Below are 22,359 nucleotides of genomic sequence, written 5' to 3' on the forward strand. Positions count from 1 at the left end.
AGAAAAATGATTCTACTGACCTAGGGCCCGATCCGATATGCAGCGTCGCCCGCAAAAGCCGGAGATGCTGAAATTTGCGCTGGTTTGGTATCAAATATACGGCATAACCTATAAGTTACGCTCGTATATTTCTGCCGTCGCTCGATCAGCCAATCGGATTGAACCAATCAGCCAATCGGACTGAACTTGAATCTGATTGGCTGATTTCAATCAGCCAATCAGATTTTTTTACCTTAATTCCGATTGGCTGATAGAATCCTATCAGCCAATCGGAATTCGACATACGCCATCTTGGATGACGTCATTTAAAGGTACCTCATTCGTCGGGAAGTCGTCGTGCCGGATGGATGCTCCGCGGCGGAGGAGCGAAGAAAGAAGATTGAAGATGCCGCTTTGCTTGAAGACATCGCCGGATGGAAGAAGACTTCACTGCCGCCTGATTGAAGACATCGCCGGATGGAAGAAGACTTCACTGCCGCTTGATTGAAGACATCGCCAGGATGGAAGAAGACTTCACTGCCGCTTGATTGGACATCGCCCGGATCGGATGAAGAATTCGGCCTGGCTGGGTGAAGACAAGGTAGGGAGATCTTCAGGGGGGTAGTGTTAGGTTTTTTTAAGGGGGGTTTGGGTGGGTTTAGAATAGGGGTATGTGGGTGGTGGGTTGTAATGTTGGGGGTTGGTATTGTGTTTTTCTTTTACAGGCAAAAGAGCAGAATTCTTTGGGGCATGCCCCGCAGAGCTTTGAACTTTTTTAATTTAGAATAGGGTAGGGAATTTTTTTTATTTTGGGGGGCTTTATTATTTTATTAGGGGGCTTAGAATAGGTGTAATTAGCTTAAAAATCTTGTAATCTTTTTTTATTTTTTGTAATTTAGTGTTTGTTTGTTTTTGTAATTTAGTTTAGATTATTTTATTGTATTTTAGTTTAGATATTTGTAGTTTATTTAATTTAGTAATAGTGTAGGTGTATTTGTAACTTAAGTTAGGATTTATTTTACAGGTAAATTGGTAATTATTTTAACTAGGTAGCTATTAAATAGTTATTAACTATTTAGTAGTTATTGTACCTAGTTAAATTAAATACCAAGTTACCTGTAAAATAAATATAAACCCTAAAATAGCTACAATGTAATTATTAATTATATTGTAGCTATCTTAGGGTTTATTTTATAGGTAAGTATTTAGATTTAAATAGGAATATTTTAATTAATAATATTAATATTAATTAGATTTATTTTAATAAGAATTTAGTTAGGGATGTTAGAGTTAGATAGGGTTATTATACTTAATATATATATAATATAATAACGATATTAACTATATTAACCCTAATATAATTAGGGTTAATATAGTTAATATATATAATATAATAACTATATTAACTATATTAACCCTAATATAATTAGGGTTAATATAGTTAATATAGCTGGCGGCGGTGTAGGGGGATTAAATTAGGGGTTAATATTTTTAAAATAGATGGCAGCAGGGTAGGGGCTCACTTTAGGGGGTAGGTAAGATAGATGGCGGTGGGGTAGGGGCTCACTTTAGGGGGTAGGTAAGATAGATGGCGGCGGGGTAGGGGGCTCACTTTAGGGGGTAGGTAAGATAGATGGCGGCGGGGTAGGGGGCTCACTTTAGGGGGTAGGTAAGATAGATGGCGGCGGGGTAGGGGGCTCACTTTAGGGGGTAGGTAAGATAGATGGCGGCGGGGTAGGGGCTCACATTAAGGGGTAGGTAAGAAAGATGGCGGCGGGGTAGGGGCTCACATTAGGGGGTTATAGATTTAATATAGCTGGCGGCGGGGTCCGGGAGCGGCGGTTTAGGGGTTAATACATTTTTTATTGTTAGGATAGTGAGGGGGGATAGCGGATAGAGGGTTAGACGTGTCGGGCTATGTTTGGGAGGAGTGTTAGAAAGTACGGGTGATTTTAGAAACTTTAGTCAGGTTTTGTAGGCGCTGGCAGTTTCTAAAGTGCCGTAAGTCACTGGCGACTCCAGAAATTTGTACTTACGCAGATTTCTGGACATCGCTGGTTTGTCAGACTTATTGCACTTTAGCCTCTGACGGCGCCGTATATAGGATAGCTCGAGTTGCGAGCTGAAACTGCGGGCGACGGGGGTTCCCTCGCTTGCGCCGCAAACTACGATCTTTATCGGATCGCGCCCCAAAGTGTTATGTAGTGCACCGCTAGATTATTTCTGAGGACAGAAGACTTAAAAACTAGAGATGAGCATTTGATTGGTCACAAATATACGCATTTGTGACAAATATATGGATATTCACTTTTTTAATTAAATTAATATCCGAATGAATGCAGTGACTAATTTAAAGAATAAAGAATATATACCAACAAAATTCATTATTATATTTTTATTATCCTTAAAATTAGGTTTAACAAGGTTAAATATTAACCTATAGCGATGTGGGAAGCCGTGCTAATCAGGTGGATCCTAGAGCCTGCGTTAAAGGACCTTCTCCTTTAGCGGGGGCTCAAAGATCCCACCCCACTTATCCTCCTATTAGCATTGCCCTGGACTCTATGAAGAAGGGTCAGATTAGAGCGGGCCCCCTATCACTCTATAGGTAAGTATTTAAGACCTACAGGTGACACTGTGTCACCTACCACAAAGTAACATTTACATTCGTTTTAACGTATATGAATGTAAATGTTAATTAATATTCAGTATTTCAAATACCAAACAGTGCAGCACATGAATATTCTGAAAAAATAATTTTTCCGAATATTCGTTCTGAATGATTTGTCCAAAGCGAATAATTCAGTGCTGCACAAGTCTATTAAAAACCTTAGATGGTTGAATGTGAACAAACCTACACAGATGAGCACAACAGGCCTTCGATGTGTTTTCTGCTATAACACAGACGTGCAGTTAATGTTAATAATCCCTGCTAATGTAAAGCGCTGACAAAACTAAGAGTGCAAACCTACAGTACAAGTGACTGCATCCTCTTCCTCTCCTTTCTTACTAATAATCCCAGTGCCACACTTCCACCTCTTATGCCTATTAGTGCCCCACTCAGTAATCCCACGCCCCCCAGGGGACAGTATGACCCACTTTTGGAAACCACAGATCGAGATAATACTCATCAGACACAGAAATTGCTGTGTTTTGAATTTAATTTTAGTTATCTTGACTCAACCTAGCTAATACTCACCTGCGAGACAAATACAAGGTAGTACAAAATTGGAAGGAAACAAAGACAAGAAAAAGAGAGAGATATATTGCATAATATTGCTTAAATACTAAATATAGTTATTTTCATGAAAGCCCTTGCAGTCCTAAAAGTCTTGGAAAAGTAATAGCTACCAAGAAGATAACCATAAACAAAGCCGGCTTCTTTATGACAGAGTAACCGCTACCTGTAGCCTGTACCACCTCTGTTTATTGTCTGTATTCGTGGAACTCATTACCCTGTCTGCCCGAGGTGCCTTTAGTGTTGAGGGACTAACACAGAGACAGTACGCTGTCAATACCCTAAACAAACTTAAAGGGATACTAACCCCACATTTTTTTCTTTCATGATTCAGATACAGCATGCAATTTTAAGCAACTTTTTAATTTACTCCTATTATCAATTTTTCTTTATTCTCATGTTACCTTGATTTGAAAAAGCAGTAATAAAAGGTTAGGAGCCGGCCCATTTTTAGTTCAGCACCTTGGTAGAGCTTGCTGATTGGTTTGCTACATTTAGCCACAAATCAGCAAGTGCTACCCAGGTGCTGAACAAAAAATGGTCCAGCACAAAAGCTTACAGTACTGATTTTCAAATCAAGATAGCATGAGAACAAAGAAAAATTGATAATAGGAGTAAATTAGAAAGGTGCTTAAATCTCATGCTCTATCTGAATCATGAAAGAAAAAAATTGGGTTTAGTATCCCTTTAAGTGAACACATCTTGACATAAAGGGAAACAAGGGATATATGGTTATAAGTGGATCGTTGATTGCAGACAACTTTTAATCATCGCTGTTACATACCTCATAAATGTTTGAGGGTATACTTGTAAGTGTACATTTTTTAACTTTTTACAATAAACTGCACTTAGATCGCCTGTGCACTTGTGCAGTTTATTGTTCTGTTTTACAGATCATTCTTTGAAGTTTACTTGTTCTCTACCTTAAAGAGACAGTCTACTCCAGAATTTAAAAAGAGATATTACCCATTCCCCAGTTTTGCATAACCAACATGGTTATATTAATATACTTTTTGCCTCTGTAATTACCTTTTATCTAAGCCTCTGCAGACTGCCTCCTTATTTCAGTTCTTTTAACAAACTTGCCTTTTAGCCAATCACTGCTGACTCATAAATAACTCCACAGGATTGAGCCCAATAGTATCTATATGGAACACATGAACTAGCGCTGTATAGCTGTGGAAAACTGACAAAATGCAGTGATATAAAAAGCGGACTTCAAGGGTTTAGACAATAGCATATGAGCCTACCTATTTTTAGCTTTCAACAATACCACAAAAACAAAACAAATTTGACGATAAAAGTAAATTGAAAAGTTGTTTAAAATTGCATGCCCTATCTGAATAATGAAGTTCAATTTTGACTAGACTGTCCCTTTAAGTGGGGAATGTCACCATTCAAATAAAGGGTTATCCGATTAAATACAACTTTGAAGGGGAAATGGTGTATGTGTAAAGCATAGTGTGAAAAACAAAATTGCTTACCTGATAAACAGCTAGATTACGAGTTTTGAGCGCTATAGGGTTTTTAACGACCGCCACAAAGTGGCGTTATTTCAAACCCCTAAAGCGCTGGTATTACGAGTTTAAAAAAAGCAGGCTTGTGCGGGCGATATGGTGGTGTTGAGCTCCATACCGCACCAAAAACAAGCGCTGCTGTTACGTGCTTGTGCACAATTCCCCCATAGACATCAATGGGGACAGCTGGCCAAAAAAAAGTCTAACACCTACGATCGTGGAATGAAAAGCTCCGTAACGCAGCCCCACTGATGTCTACGGGGAAAATAACTTTAATGTAAAAACCTAACACCATAACATAAACCCCATGTCTAAACACCCCTAATTTGCTGCCCCTAACATCGCCGCCACCGACATACAGTTATTAACCCCTAATCTGCTGCCCCTAACATCGCCGCCACCTACATACAGTTATTAACCCCTAATCAACTGCCCCTAACATCGCCACCACCTACATACAGTTATTAACCCCTAATCAACTGTCCCTAACATCGCCGCCACCTACATACAGTTATTAGCCCCTAATCTGCTGCCCCTAACATCGCCATCCCTATATAATACAATTAACCCCTAATCTGCTGCCCCTAACATCGCCGCCACCTACATACAGTTATTAACCCCTAATCTGCTGCCCCTAACATTGCCGCCCCATACATAATACTATTAACCCCTAAACCTCTGGCCTCCCACATCAATGCCACTAAATAAATATATTAACCCCTAAACCTAACCCTAATGTAACCCTAAGCCTAACACCCCCTAACTTTAACATAATTTAAATACAGCTAAATTACAGTTACAATTATTAACTAAATAATAACTATTTAAAACTAAATACTTACCTGTAAAATAAAACCTAAGATAGCTACAATATAACTAATAGTTACATTGTAGCTAGCTTAGGTTTTATTTTTATTTCACAGGTAAGTTTGTATTTATTTTAACTAGGTAGACTAGTAAGTAAATAGTTATTAACTATTTATTAACTACCTAGTTAAAAAAAATGCAAACTTACCTGTGAAATAAAACCTAACCTGCCTTACACTAAAACCTAACATTAAAAAAAAAACACTAAAATTACTACACTGCAGAGTCGAAAGTTCGAAAACTCTGTGAGCAGAAGAAATAGCAATGAGAAACAAAACCTTCCAAGAAAGTAATTTAATGTCAACAGAACGCATTGGCTCAAACAGAGCCTGCTGCAAAACTTTAAGAACTAGGTTAAGGCTCCAAGGAGGAGCAACACATTTAAACACAGGCCTGATTCTGACCAAGGCCTGAACAAAAGACTGAACATCTGGCAGAACTTCCAGATGTTTATGCAAAAGAATAGATAGTGCAGAAATCTGATCCTTCAGAGTACTGGCTGGTAAACCTTTCTCCAGGCCCTCCTGAAGAAAAGCCAAAATTCAAGGAACTTTACTTTGTTCCAAGAAAAATCCTTTGAATCACACCAATTAAAGTATTTACACCATACCCTATGGAAAATTCTGCAAGTAACAGGTTTATGAGCCTGAAGCATAGTATCTATGACTTTCTCAGAGAAGCCATGTCTAGCCAAAACTAGATGTTCAATCTCCAAGCAGTCAGCTTCAGAGAAACCAGACTTGGATGAAGGAAGGGACCCTAAAGAAGGTCCTTCCTCAAAGATAACCTCCAAGGAGGAAGAGATGACATTGTCACCAGATCCACGAACCAGATCCTGCGAGGCCATGCAGGAGCTATTAGAATCACCAGAGCTCTCTCCTACTTGATGCGAACAAGTACTCGTGGAAGTAGAGAAAACGGTGGAAACAGGTATGCTAGATTGAAGTTCCAAGGAACCGCCAAAGCATCTACCAGAACGGCTTAAGGATCTCTTGACCTTGAACCGTACCTTGGAAGTTTGGCATTTTGACGAGACGCCATCAGATCCAATTCCGGAATCCCCCACCTGAGAGTTATCATTGTGAAAACCTCTGGGTGGAGAGCCCACTCTCCGGGATGAAAAGTTTGCCTGCTCAGAAAATCTGCCTCCCAGTTGTACACCCCTGGAATGTGGATGGCAGAGAGATGGCAATCGTGAGACTCCGCCCACTGGAGAATGCGAGTCACCTCCTCCATTGCCAAGGAACTCTGAGTTCCCCCCTGGTGGTTGATATAAGCCACCGAAGTGATGTTGTCCAACTGGAATCTGATAAACCAGACCAAAGCTAGTTGAGGCTAAACTATCAAAGCATTGAAAATTGTTCTCAACTCCAAGATATTTACTGGAAGAGACAACTCATACCGGAGTCCACAGGCCCTGTGCTTTTAAGGAACCCCAAACTGCTCCCCAGCCCAACAGGCTGGCGTCCATGGTCACAATCACCCAGGAAGGTCTCAGAAAGCATGTGCCCCAAGACCAATGGTCCTGAGAAATCAACCACGAGAGACTCTCCAGATTTATCCTCTGTGAGAGATCTGAGTGATCCCTGTTCCATTGACTGAGCATGCACAGTTGCAAAGGTCTCAGATGGAACAGAGCAAAAGGAATTATGTCCATGGAGGCAACCATCAGACCAATCACCTCCATGCATTGAGCCACAGATGGACGAATAGCAGACTGGAGAGAAAGGCAAGAAGCATGAAGTTTGGATTTTCTGACGTCCGTCAGAAAAATCTTCATGGACAAGGAATCTAAAATTGTTCCTAGGAAACACACCCTTGTATTTGGTACAAACAAACTCTTTCCCAGATTCACTTTCCCCCCATGGAAACGTAGAATAGACAACAACATCCCTGTATGAGATTTTGCTAGATGAAAAGATGGCGCTTGAACCAAGATATCGTCTAAGTAAGGCACCACAGCAATGCCCTGGGACCTGACCACTGCCAGAAGAGCCCCCAGAACCTTTGTGAAAATTCTGGGAGCTGTAGCAAGGCCAAACGGAAGGGCAACAAACTGGAAATGTTTATCCAGAAAGGCAAATCTCAGATACTGGTAATGATCCCTGTGAATGGGAACATGAAGATACGCATCATGAACTGACCCTCTAGTATCGAAGGAAGAATGGAACAGATGGTCTCCATTTTGAAGGACAGAACTCTTAGAGAAATTGATTGAGACACTTTAGGTCCAGAATGAGACGGAAAGTGCCCTCCTTTTTGGGAACTACAAAAAGATTTTAATAGAATCCTAGACCCTGTTCCTCTAGATCAATCACTCCCAGGGAGGATATATCCTTTACGCAGTTAAAGAAGGCCACTCTCTTTATCTGGTCCATAGATAACCTTGACAGGCTCCCATGGGCGCCAAGCCGGATTTACCTCACGGCTATTGGCTAAGAGGTGAAAACGTCACCTCTTATCCAAAAAAGTTTTTAGCCGTGGGCTGCTGTAGCAGCTAAAAACGTTGATCAATTGAAACAAATAAAGGAACTTTCTACATGAAGTATCTTATACTTCATGAATGAAAGTGCCCTTTATTTGTTTCAATAGTCAATCCTAGCGTTTGTAAAACAGCTAAGTTTGTATTTATTTTAACTAGGTAGACTAGTTAGTAAATAGTTATTAACTATTTACTAGCTACCTAGTTAAAATAAATACAAATTTACCTGTAAAATAAAACCTAACCTGGGTTACACTAACACTTAACATTACAAAAAAATGAAATAAATTAAATTAACAAAATACAATTATCTAAATTACAAAAAAAAATAAACACTAAATTACACAAAATAAAAAAAGAAATTATCAAAAATAAAAATGAATTACTCCTAATCTAATAGCCCTATCAAAATAAAAAAGCCCCCCAAAATAAAAAAAAATAAAAACCTAGCCTACACTAAAAACGGCATCTTCTATCTTTATCCATCTGGTATGGAGCGGGTCCATCTTCAAGACATCCGGCACGGAGCATCCTCTTCTTTATCTAAAAATAAAACCCACCCAATAAACCCTTAAAAAATCTAACACTAACCCCAGACGATACACTTACAGTTTTTGAATACCGGACATCCATCCTCATCCAGGCGGCAGAAGTCCTCATTGAAGCCGGCAGAAGTCTTCAAGCGGGTAGAAGTCTTCATCCAAGCGGGCAGAAGTCTTCAGCCAGACGGCATCTTCTATCTTTATCCATCTGGTATGGAGCGGGTCCATCTTCAAGACATCCGGCACGGAGCATCCTCTTCTTACGATGGTTGCTGAAGAATGAAGTTTCCCTTTAAATTACGTCATCCAAGATGGCGTCCCTTACATTCCAATACATTGGCTGATAGAATTCTTTGATAAAGCCGGAAAACCCGGCGAAACATGTCAAGGGAGGAGGGGGAGCTGATGGGGGCTCGTTGTGTGTTTTAACTAGTCTATACTTGCTAGCACATTTAGTGATAATTCATAGCTCGTTCTAAGTTTCAGAGACCATATGGTGGCACAATTATAACTATATCTTAATATTTATTAAAGACTGCAGTGAAACAGTTAACAAACCATTTTGTGCCCCATACAACGGACACTTAGTAGCGACAGCATTATGTTATTAACCAGAGAGCGCTGTTAGCTCTAAGATTTAAATTCCTTGTGGCAACTCTGTGAATATTATAACTCAATACTTACTTAAAACTGCATTAAGCAGCTAATACAGTATTATATGCTACAAGTAAATGAGACTAAGCAGCGCAATATGCAAAATCTAGCAGTGATCCTCATTTGAATATTGCTGCAAGGACACTAATTTAAAGCAGGCATTGGCTGTTTAATGTAGTTTGCAAGCACTTAGGGCAAACAGTATTTAAATACAAACAATATAGAAGTTATTATTGGGCTTATCTTTAGCTCTTTCAATATAATAATTTTATACTGCTGTACCTGTTGTGCTACTTTTAATTGGGTAAATAAATCCGGGTCTAAGTTTGGAAAAACCCAGATATAGCAAAGTTGGAAAGTTAACACTAAGCACCAAAATTACTATCCCTGTTGCCTTATATTATATCTCTTGAGAAACATAATTTATGCAAAGTATACACAGTAATACCAGCATTAAAGTGAATGTAAAGTCATTCTGGCTGCTAAACACAGCATTAAAATGTATTTGAAAATAGGTATACTTTAATTGATGATTTTTGTAATAAATTTGTATTTACCGAGTATTTTGTATTTAGATAGCTGTGATCGTACTTTTAATCCTCCGCCCGCCATCTTTGATGATTGATTGACATAGTAGGCTCGATCTTGTCAACCAATCAGTGAATCCACCACAAGGGGACCAAAACTTTTTCTCTACGTCATGCGTCCGTAATGTGCTTGCATTAGAGCGCTGTTCTAATACTGATCTCAGACACGCGTTCACATTTTGCGCATGCGCTCTTCAACGATTTTGGGTCTCAGTAATTTATTCCCCAATTTTGGATCGCAAGGTATGTAGCGATCATACAGGGGCTGGCTCGATCGCTGCTGTACTGTCTTCAACGATAGTATTCAATGAATGTTTTCATTCATTGAATACTATGTTACTATACAATTACATTGGCGTGTAACGCATGCGCAGATGTGCCGATAGCCGGGAGCACGCATTTCCTCTACGTAAACAGCGGGTGGGACCGCTGTATATGTAACATGGAACAAAATCAGGAAGTTGTGGATGGGAGGAGCTGGTCCATAAAACGGACCAAATTGGTAATAAAAGTATAATATTTATTTTACATTTAAAAAAAAAAAAAAAGTGGCGGTTTGAATTGTACACCAAAAAGCAAATAAGATAAACGTTCAAAGTAGAGAAAATTTACATTCACTTTAATTTATAACAAATGCACAATTAAGAGATTTTTTATGGAAATTATCTGTATAGGATAAGTTACATCTAATTATATTATATATAATCCCCAATATAGGGATGAGTGATAGTATGGTAACAATTTGAACTAACTCTCATTAAAAATAATAAAATATAATCACTATTTAAGAAGAGATGAACTATTCCTTTACATGAGATTACAATATACCATATCTATAGGCATAGGAATGCTTCATTACTTATTAGTTTCTTACCACAGCTAACTATATACTACAATTAGGATATCAGATTCACCACTAGAGGTGAAAAACTTATTAAAATTTACTAACATAGCTGCTCCGCTCATACTGCTTTACCTATGTGTTTAACACTGACATTATTTTTATGAGGCTATTTGTTAAATCATTGCAGCTATAATCTATTTTACCATTAATGTATCACACGCTATTTGGATAACACCTGAATCAATTATGAAATATTTGGCTCTATGCCAATTATTAATAGGGTGTTGAATCTGTACAAATAATAGTGTAACAATAGTTTTATATACCATCTATAGGCATATGAATGCGTCATTACTTATTAGTTTTCTACCACAGCTAACTATATACTACAATTAGGATATCAGATTCACCACTAGAGGTGAACAACTTATTTATATTAACTAACATAGCTGCTCCGCTCATACTGCTTTACCTATGTGTTTAACACTGACATTATTTTTATGAGGCTATTTGTTAAATCATTGCAGCTATAATCTATTTCACCGTTAATGTATCACACACTATTTGGATAACACTTGAATCATTTATGAAATATTTGGCTCTATGCCAATTATTAATAGGGTGTTGAATCTGTACAAATAATAGTGTAACAATAATAGTGTATTGAATCTGTTATTTTAGAGATAATTTATCATTACATCTCTGAACCTCTTGATCATAGCCGGATATTGAGGGATTATTAATCTCAGCCTATGTCCTACCAAACTGCTACTGAACAGTATACTCTTTATTATATTAGGTCTCAGTCTTAGATATTCAGTCTTACAACTGGGAATTTGTGCTAGCATTTTAGTTTTAATTCACCCTGATTTTAACTTATTCTAATAAAGATTTATGTTTTAATTGATATGATTCTTTTCCTAAACTCCATTATTTAGGGGTCCTTTTTGAGTGCTTATTTAGTATCACTTTGTGGTTAGTTTCTTAAACTAACCAGTATGTAACGCATCTGTTTGGATACATAGCACCTTAACCACACATAATTGTGCATTTTTTGGGCCATCAACCCTATTAAAGAACGGTAACAGACCCAATATCACACTGAATGAGTGGTGCCATCAGTTCAATCTGAATTTAAGGGCATTTGGATGGGCATTGCCCTTAAAAGGGCATTTAGCTCTTTTACATTGCCCAAAACCCTAATCTAAAAATAAAACCCACCCAATAAACCCTTAAAAAAATCTAACACTAACCCCCGACGATCCACTTACAGTTTTTGAATACCGGACATCCATCCTCATCCAGGCGGCAGAAGTCCTCATCGAAGCCGGCAGAAGTCTTCAAGCGGGTAGAAGTCTTCATCCAAGCGGGCAGAAGTCTTCAGCCAGACGGCATCTTCTATCTTTATCCATCTGGTATGGAGCGGGTCCATCTTCAAGACATCCGGCACGGAGCATCCTCTTCATAAGATAGTTGCTGAAGAATGAAGTTTCCCTTTAAATTACGTCATCCAAGATGGCGTCCCTTACATTCCAATAGGAATTAAGGGGGGAAAAATGCTATCAGCCAATAGAATTGAGTTTGCATTCTATTGGCTATGCTAATAAGTCAATAGAATGCAAGCTCAATCCTATTGGCTGATTGCAACAGCCAATAGTTTTTTCCCCCTTAATTCCTATTGGCTGATAGAATTCTATCAGCCAATCGGAATGTAAGGGACGCCATCTTGGATGACGTCATTTAAAGGGAAACTTCATTCTTCAGCAACCATCGTAAGAAGAGGATGCTCCGCGCCAGATGTCTTGAAGATGGACCCGCTCCGCGCCGGATGGATGAAGACTTCTGCCGGCTTCGATGAGGACTTCTGCCGTCTGGATGAGGATGGATGTCTGGTCTTCAAAAACTGTAAGTGGATCGTCAGGGGGTTAGTGTTAGGTTTTTTTAAGGGTTTATTAAGTGGGTTTTATTTTTAGATTAGGGTTTTGGACAATGTAAAAGAGCTAAATGACCTTTTAAGGGCAATGCCCATCAAAATGCCCTTTTCAGGGCAATGGTTAGCTAAGGTTTATTTAGATTTAGGTTTTTATTTGGGGGGTTTGGTTGTGTGGGTGGTGGGTTTTACTGTTGGGGGGTTGTTGTTTGTACTTTTTTTACAGGTAAAAGAGCTGATTTCTTTGGGGCAATGCCCCGCAAAAGGCGCTTTTAAGGACCATTGGCAGTTTAGTGTAGGCAAGTTTTTTATTTTTTTTTATTTTGGTGGGCTTTTTTATTTTGATAGGGCTATTAGATTAGGAGTAATTTGTTTTGATTTTTGATCATTTCTTTTTTTTTTGTAATTTAGATAATTGTATTTTGTTAATTTAATGAATTTAATTTTATTGTAATGTTAGGTGTTAGTGTAACTCAGGTTAGGTTTTATTTTACAGGTAAATGTGTATTTATTTTAACTAGGTAGCTAGTAAATAGTTAATAACTATTTACTAACTAGTCTACCTAGTTAAAATAAATACAAATTTACCTGTGAAATAAAAATAAAACCTAAGATAGATACAATTTAACTATTAGTTATATTGTAGCTAGCTTAGGGTTTATTTTACAGGTATTTAGTTTTAAATATGAATTATTTAGGTAATAATAGTAGGTTTTATTTAGATTTATTTTAATTATATTTAAGTTAGGGGGGGTAGCGTAAAACTCATAACTACTGACTTTAGATGGCGGTACGGATCTTGTCATTATAGGCTGTACCACTCACTTTTTGACCTCACAGCAAAACTCGTAATACCGGCGCTATGGAAGTCCCATTGAAAGGACTTTTTTAAAAGTGCGGTACTGACCAAAAAAGTGTGCAGTATACCTATTCTGACAAGACTTGCAATAGCGGCGGTAGGGAAAAAGCATCGTTATGAAGCATAATGATGCTTTTTCACTCATAACGCAAAACTCGTAATCTGGCTGACTGTTATCTACTAGATACATGGTAAAAACACATAAAATAGTGTTTTTGTTTTTTTATTTTTTAGAAAGGAATTTATTAAATTAAATTAACCCCTTAACGACTAAGGAAATGCCAGGAACGCGCTACAAAAAAATACAGTTAAGGACCAGGGACGTGCCTGACATGTCCTCTGGGGTTTCAAGGGATTGCAGTGATGCATCGATATTGAGGCATCACTGCACTACCCTTTTTTACCCACCGATCCAGAGAGAGCCACTCTGTGGCCCTCTCTGCATCGGCCAGCGATGGTGCTGATCATGGTGGGTGGGAGCAATAGCAAGGAGGCGGGTGGGTGGTCCATCGCTGGAGGGAGTTCCGGATTCTGTGCCAGAGTGTACAGTAGTGCGCGCTATTAAATTATATACTGACAGTCTCTGGGAAGGAGGGAAAGGGAGAGGGGAAATAAGGCCTAATCAGTGTTGGGAAAGGGATCTGGGAGGGGGTAGGGTATTGAGGGTGGGCAGCTACACTACAGAAAAATGGGGTATTTATATTACAAAAGCTACATTTTGAACAAACTGGGTACTGGCAGACAGCTGGCAGTACCCAAGATGGCGGCATATAGGTAGAGGGAGGAGGATTAGAGAGCTGTTAGTGGGCGGCAGGGAGGTTAGGGGCTAAGGAGGGGGATCCAACACTGCAGAATAAATATAAAAAAATGCCTTTTATTTTAGTACTGGCAGACAGAGAGATCAGGGGGTCGGATGTGTCAGGTGAATATCTTTATAAAGTCCATTTAATGGCGAGAAAAACGGTATATAATATGTCTGGGTACAGTAAATGAGTAAGAGGGAAATTACAGCTAAACACAAACACTGCAGAAATGTAAAAATAGCCCTGGTCCCCAACGGTAAGAAAATTGAAAAATTGTCTGGTCACTAATTAAATGGTAGGCATATTTGATACTAGATTTAATGTTCAAAACAAAGGCAGGAAGTCTTAGAACAGAAAAACTATACTGACTGTGGTTAAACCTGTTCGGCTTGTGCTGCGCATAAAAATATACTGTATTATAATAAAGCAGCACAGCAATTAAAAATAAAATTTTCAAATGGCTTTCAAACTAAACAGTGATTATACTGGGAATTGATACACTAATAAAAAAAACTGAAAATGTGAATTACATCATGGATGAAACAACATTCATCGGACAGTACGGTGTGGTACTAACCAGTCATTTCTTTAAGAGTAGAAACAGAGTCATTCTCTATTATCTTCCCATACACCACCTGGTTTTTAAAATCAGACACTCCGTCAAAACCGAATATCAATGTTTTTTCCTGTAGGATTTCTCCAACTGGCTCTTTACAATCTAAAAGTGCTGAGATGGCCCTGTTGAAAAAATTTTTGTAAATTTGAAAACAAAATATTAGTAAATACATTTAGTTTGTGTCAGGAAATATTAAACTGCAAAATGTCCTAAAAATAAAATATGTATTTTAAATATTTTAAAACTGTCAATTAAGATTTGCAAAACTACTTGAAAACTCTGGTTAGTATGTTTATCTTATCTCCTTTAACTATGGTCAGTTATGGCCAATTGTAAATTAGTTTCTCGGCTGCTCTAAGCCAGTGTTTCTTAACGGCGATCCTCAAATACCCCCAATAGGCCAGGTTTTCATTATAGCTGAACCAGTGTAAAGATGAAAAAATCAGCTGATGGGTGAGAGCAGGTTAGTAACCATGGTTACTGATCAGCTGATTATTTCACATGTGCTCTAGTTCAGCTATAATGAAAACCTGGCCTGCTTGGGATACTTGAAGACCATGGTGAGAAATACTTCTCTAAGCAATTACTTTTTAGTACTAGCTGGTTTAAAGGGACACTAAAGACTATGAGATGGTAATATAAAATGATAAATTGTATAGAAAACAAATCTCTGCAATATATTTTCATTATTTATTTTGTCCCCTTTTCCTGTAATTTAATTCTGAAATTGTGAGCTTTTCAGTTCCTGTTAGAAAATGAAGTGCAGAACACTGTTATATACCCCACATTCATTGGCTGCACACTCTAGTGACCTATTTATAACTAGCCCTAATTAATTGTTCACAGCAGAGAAGGTAACCTAAGTTACAATATGGCAGCTTTCATTGTTTTATAGACACTAAAACTTTGCACTTATTTTGTCAATATTGAAACAGCTAATTAAACTTTAAAAAATACATCTACTTGTTATTCTCAGACTTATCTTTTCTTTGAATGCATCACTCTATCTGACATTTATTTAGTGTTTAATGTCCCTTTAAGGACTTTGCAGCATTTTAATGAAAACCAAGGTAAAAGAATGTGCTTTTTGGCCACACTATGAAGAATGGGACAAACATATTTTCATATAAAAGCAAGGTATTTTACGGAAAAAACAAGCAAAATAAATAATGATAAGTTTGCAAAGTGTTTTAATATGCACAATTTAACATTTATATTGAGACCCATCAAACACATGGAGAAAATAATATACTGAAAGTAGAAAAGATACAAAACAGAGGAAAGTGCCTTAATGTGACATACAATAAAATGAACTACACACACACAAACATATAATAATAATAATAATAATAATAATAATAATAACTAGTATTTATATAGCGCCTTTCTCCCAGTGGGACTCAAAGGGCTTTTTCAGCGCTCGCTCTCGGAATTCACCAAATCGGCAGCTGAATAGTAATAGTTGTTATTATTACCCAATTTAATGGTACTCATTTTATCGACCTCGGAAGGATGAAGGGCTGAGTCGGCCCTGCCGGGATTTGAACCTGTGACCTTGGATCTTTTTTAAACAGGCTTTTGTTGTAGTCATTTTTGGTAGAGAATAGAAATGGTATATGAGTGAGTTATAAATTCTTTAAAGGAACAGTAAAGTTAAAATTCAAATCATGGTTTAGATAGACCATGCAATTTTAAAAAATGTTAAAATTTACTTCTCTTTTCAAATTTGCTTAGCCCTCTTGGTATATTTTTTAAACAGTAAGCCTAGGAGCAGCAATGCACTACTGGGAGTTAGCTGAACACATTGAATGAGCCAATAGCAAGAGGCGTATATGTGTAGCCACCAATTACAAGCTAGATCCAGTAGTGCATTGCTGTTCCTGAGCATACCAAGGTATGCTTTTCAAATAGAATAATAAGAGAACATAGCATATTTGATAACAGAATTAAATTGGAAAGTTGTTTAAAATTGCATGCTCTGACCGAATCATGAAAGTTTAAGTTTAAAAGGGCTGTTATAGCTATAATGGCCCTTACATTTTGACTTTAATGATCTTTAAATGTATGTATAGGTACTTACAAGTTAGTCTCCTCTTCTGTAGCTAAATGCATCACAAAAAGTGTAATATGGAATGAGCCCTTTGGAATCATAACCTTGGAAAGTCTTTCATCTTTCTCTAAAACAGCATTCTGAAAAGTCTGAATGTCCTGAAGAATCTGTTAATAAGGAACAGGAAATATAAGCACTTATTTCATACAAGAAACAAATATAAAATAGAGCATTCAGTTAGAATTATCGCCACTCAATTGTCATATTTAGCATTATTAGCAGTAATTATTTAAAGGGACAGTAAAGTCCAAATTAAACTACCATGATTTAGATAGGAGTATACCATTTTAAACAAATTTGTTTGGTTCTCTTTGTATAATTTGTTAAAGAGTAAACCTAGGTAAGCTGATATGAGCTTAGAAGCATGCACGTAACTTTAGCAGTCTATGGCCTAGATTTAGAGTTCGGCGGTAGCCGTCAAAACCAGCGTTAGAGGCTCCTAACGCTGGTTTTGGCCGCCCGCTGGTATTTGGAGTCAGTGATTAAAGGGTCTAACGCTCACTTTACAGCCGCGACTTTTCCATACCGCAGATCCCCCTACGCCATTTGCGTAGCCTATCTTTTCAATGGGATCTTCCTAACGCCGGTATTTAGAGTCGTTTCTGCAGTGAGCGTTAGAGCTCTAACGACAAGATTCCAGCCGCCTGAAAATAGCAGGAGTTAAGAGCTTTCTGGCTAACGCCGGTTTATAAAGCTCTTAACTACTGTACCCTAAAGTACACTAACACCCATAAACTACCTATGTACCCCTAAACCGAGGTCCCCCCACATCGCCGCCACTCGATTAAAATTTTTAACCCCTAATCTGCCGACCGCCACCTACGTTATACTTATGTACCCCTAATCTGCTGCCCCTAACACCGCCGACCCCTGTATTATATCTATTAACCCCTAACTTGCCCCCCACAACGTCGCCGCAAGCTACTTAAAATAATTAACCCCTAATCTTCCGACCGCAAATCGCCGCCACCTACGTTATCCCTATGTACCCCTAATCTGCTACCCCTAACATCGCCGACCCCTATGTTATATTTATTAACCCCTAATCTGCCCCCCTCAACGTCGCCGACACCTACCTACACTTATTAACCCCTAATCTGCCGAGCGGACCTGAGCGCTACTATAATAAAGTTATTAACCCCTAATCCGCCTCACTAACCCTATCATAAATAGTATTAACCCCTAATCTGCCCTCCCTAACATCGCCGACACCTACCTTCAATTATTAACCCCTAATCTGCCGACCGGAGCTCACCGCTATTCTAATAAATGGATTAACCCCTAAAGCTAAGTCTAACCCTAACACTAACACCCCCCTAACTTAAATATAATTTTTATCTAACGAAATAAATTAACTCTTATTAAATAAATAATTCCTATTTAAAGCTAAATACTTACCTGTAAAATACATCCTAATATAGCTACAATATAAATTATAATTATATTATAGCTATTTTAGGATTAATATTTATTTTACAGGCAACTTTGTAATTATTTTAACCAGGTACAATAGCTATTAAATAGTTAAGAACTATTTAATAGTTACCTAGTTAAAATAATAACAAATTTACCTGTAAAATAAATCCTAACCTAAGATATAATTAAACCTAACACTACCCTATCAATAAAATAATTAAATAAACTACCTACAATTACCTACAATTAACCTAACACTACACTATCAATAAATTAATTAAACACAATTCCTACAAATAACTACAATTAAATAAACTAGCTAAAGTACAAAAAATAAAAAAGAACTAAGTTACAGAAAATAATAAAATATTTACAAACATAAGAAAAATATTACAACAATTTTAAACTAATTACACCTACTCTAAGCCCCCTAATAAAATAACAAAGCCCCCCAAAATAAAAAATTCCCTACCCTATTCTAAAATACAAATATTACAAGCTCTTTTACCTTACCAGCCCTGAACAGGGCCCTTTGCGGGGCATGCCCCAAGAATTTCAGCTCTTTTGCCTGTAAAAAAAAACATACAATACCCCCCCCCCAACATTACAACCCACCACCCACATACCCCTAATCTAACCCAAACCCCCCTTAAATAAACCTAACACTACCCCCCTGATGATCTTCCTACCTTGTCTTCACCATGCCAGGTTCACCGATCCGTCCTGGCTCCAAGATCTTCATCCAACCCAAGCGGGGGCTAGACATCCACTGAAGAAGTCCAGAAGAGGGTCCAAAGTCTTCCTCCTATCCGGCAAGAAGAGGACATCCGGACCGGCAAACATCTTCTCCAAGCGGCATCTTCTATCTTCTTCCATCCGATGACGACCGGCTCCATCTTGAAGACCTCCAGCGCGGATCCATCCTCTTCTTCCGACGACTAGACGACGAATGACGGTTCCTTTAAGGGACGTCATCCAAGATGGCGTCCCTCGAATTCCGATTGGCTGATAGGATTCTATCAGCCAATCGGAATTAAGGTAGGAATTTTCTGATTGGCTGATGGAATCAGCCAATCAGAATATAGTTCAATCCGATTGGCTGATCCAATCAGCCAATCAGATTGAGCTCGCATTCTATTGGCTGATCGGAACAGCCAATAGAATGCGAGCTCAATCTGATTGGCTGATTGGATCAGCCAATCGGATTGAACTATATTCTGATTGGCTGATTCCATCAGCCAATCAGAAAATTCCTACCTTAATTCCGATTGGCTGATAGAATCCTATCAGCCAATCGGAATTCGAGGGACGCCATCTTGGATGACGTCCCTTAAAGGAACCGTCATTCGTCGTCTAGTCGTCGGAAGAAGAGGATGGATCCGCGCTGGAGGTCTTCAAGATGGAGCCGGTCGTCATCGGATGGAAGAAGATAGAAGATGCCGCTTGGAGAAGATGTTTGCCGGTCCGGATGTCCTCTTCTTGCCGGATAGGAGGAAGACTTTGGACCCTCTTCTGGACTTCTTCAGTGGATGTCTAGCCCCCGCTTGGGTTGGATGAAGATCTTGGAGCCAGGACGGATCGGTGAACCTGGCATGGTGAAGACAAGGTAGGAAGATCATCAGGGGGGTATTGTTAGGTTTATTTAAGGGGGGTTTGGGTTAGATTAGGGGTATGTGGGTGGTGGGTTGTAATGTTGGGGGGGGGGTATTGTATGTTTTTTTTTACAGGCAAAAGAGCTGAAATTCTTGGGGCATGCCCCGCAAAGGGCCCTGTTCAGGGCTGGTAAGGTAAAAGAGCTTGTAATATTTGTATTTTAGAATAGGGTAGGGAATTTTTTATTTTGGGGGGCTTTGTTATTTTATTAGGGGGCTTAGAGTAGGTGTAATTAGTTTAAAATTGTTGTAATATTTTTCTTATGTTTGTAAATATTTTATTATTTTCTGTAACTTAGTTCTTTTTTATTTTTTGTACTTTAGCTAGTTTATTTAATTGTAGTTATTTGTAGGAATTGTGTTTAATTAATTTATTGATAGTGTAGTGTTAGGTTAATTGTAGGTAATTGTAGGTAGTTTATTTAATTATTTTATTGATAGGGTAGTGTTAGGTTTAATTATATCTTAGGTTAGGATTTATTTTACAGGTAAATTTGTTATTATTTTAACTAGGTAACTATTAAATAGTTCTTAACTATTTAATAGCTATTGTACCTGGTTAAAATAATTACAAAGTTGCCTGTAAAATAAATATTAATCCTAAAATAGCTATAATATAATTATAATTTATATTGTAGCTATATTAGGATTTATTTTACAGGTAAGTATTTAGCTTTAAATAGGAATCATTTATTTAATAAGAGTTAATTTATTTCGTTAGATAAAAATTATATTTAACTTAGGGGGGTGTTAGTGTTAGGGTTAGACTTAGCTTTAGGGGTTAATACATTTATTAGAATAGCGGTGAGCTCCGGTCGGCAGATTAGGGGTTAATAATTGAAGGTAGGTGTCGGCGATGTTAGGGAGGGCAGATTAGGGGTTAATACTATTTATGATAGGGTTAGTGAGGCGGATTAGGGGTTAATAACTTTATTATAGTAGCGCTCAGGTCCGCTCGGCAGATTAGGGGTTAATAAGTGTAGGCAGGTGTCGGCGACGTTGTGGGGGGCAGATTAGGGGTTAATAAATATAACATAGGGGTCGGCGATGTTAGGGCAGCAGATTAGGGGTACATAGGGATAACGTAGGTGGCGGCGGTTTACGGAGCGGCAGATTAGGGGTTAAAAGTGTAATGCAGGGGTCAGCGATAGCGGGGGCGGTAGATTAGGGGTTAATAAGTGTAAGGCTAGGGGTGTTTAGACTCGGGGTACATGTTAGAGTGTTAGGTGCAGACGTAGGAAGTGTTTCCCCATAGGAAACAATGGGGCTGCGTTAAGAGCTGAACGCTGCTTTTTTGCAGGTGTTAGGTTTTTTTTCAGCTCAAACTGCCCCATTGTTTTCTATGGGGGAATCGTGCACGAGCACGTTTTTGATGCCGGCCGCGTCCGTAAGCAACTCTGGTATCGAGAGTTGCATTTGCGGTAAATATGCTCTACGCTCCTTTTTTGGAGCCTAACGCAGCATTTGTTTGAACTCTCGATACCAGAGTTAAATTTATGGTGCGGCCAGAAAAAAACCCGCGGAGCGTTAACAGCCCTTTTACCGCCAAACTCCAAATCTAGGCCTATGGTAGCAGTGTTTCAAGGACTATATAAAATTACTAAATACATTGCTGCCATAGAGTTGTAAAGAGGTGCACGCTCCTATGAATCTACTTAGGTATACTCTTTAACAAAAGGATACCAACAGAATAAAGCAAATTTGATAAAATAAGTAAATTTAAAGGCTGTCTAAGATGACATGCTCTATCTAAACCATTAAACTTTAATTTTGACTTTACTGTCCCTATTAATAATCCCTTACCAATATGACAGAGCAGCATCTAAACATGGACATTTTATAAAATTCATTTATTTAAAGTGTCCATAGAAAGTTTTAAAATAAAACAATGTTAAAATAATTAGGAAACTGTTAAAAACAACAATTCAGCATAAGTAAAAAAATAAGAATACAAAGTATCTATCCAGCATACAAATTTGAAGAGACTAGAAACAAATTGACCTTAGAACTAATTTACCTAAAAAGGCAAACTTATTCTAATTGTCAATTATAATTAATAAATAACTGATACATCAATATTTTCATTAAAGCTATGCAGATAAAAGTTTGTAAATACAGAAGGTCTTCTATAAACATAACATCTTAACATGATCATTTCTATTAATCATATTATGAGCTCTGAAGTCATTCAGTTTATAGAATATGTTCACCATTTGCAGTATGATTAATATAGTGTGGATACTCTATGCAAGGGGAACCTTTT

At 38.0% G+C, this 22,359-nt stretch overlaps 1 protein-coding gene across 2 annotated transcripts in view; it reads right to left on the reverse strand.

The window, feature by feature from the left end:
- The window catches only part of LOC128656660 (uncharacterized), a 110,895-nt gene that overhangs the window by 50,510 nt on the left and 38,026 nt on the right, over positions 1-22,359 (reverse strand). For both annotated transcript variants that reach the window (XM_053710683.1, XM_053710684.1), the window contains 2 exons: positions 16,999-17,135; positions 14,880-15,040 (listed from right to left, as the gene is read on the reverse strand). In XM_053710683.1, coding sequence (XP_053566658.1) covers positions 14,880-15,040; positions 16,999-17,135 — 298 coding nt within the window. The remainder of the gene's footprint in view (positions 1-14,879; positions 15,041-16,998; positions 17,136-22,359) is intronic.

The sequence above is a fragment of the Bombina bombina genome, chromosome 4, assembly GCF_027579735.1.
Source record: "Bombina bombina isolate aBomBom1 chromosome 4, aBomBom1.pri, whole genome shotgun sequence".
In the NCBI taxonomy this organism is placed as follows: Eukaryota; Metazoa; Chordata; class Amphibia; order Anura; family Bombinatoridae; genus Bombina; species Bombina bombina.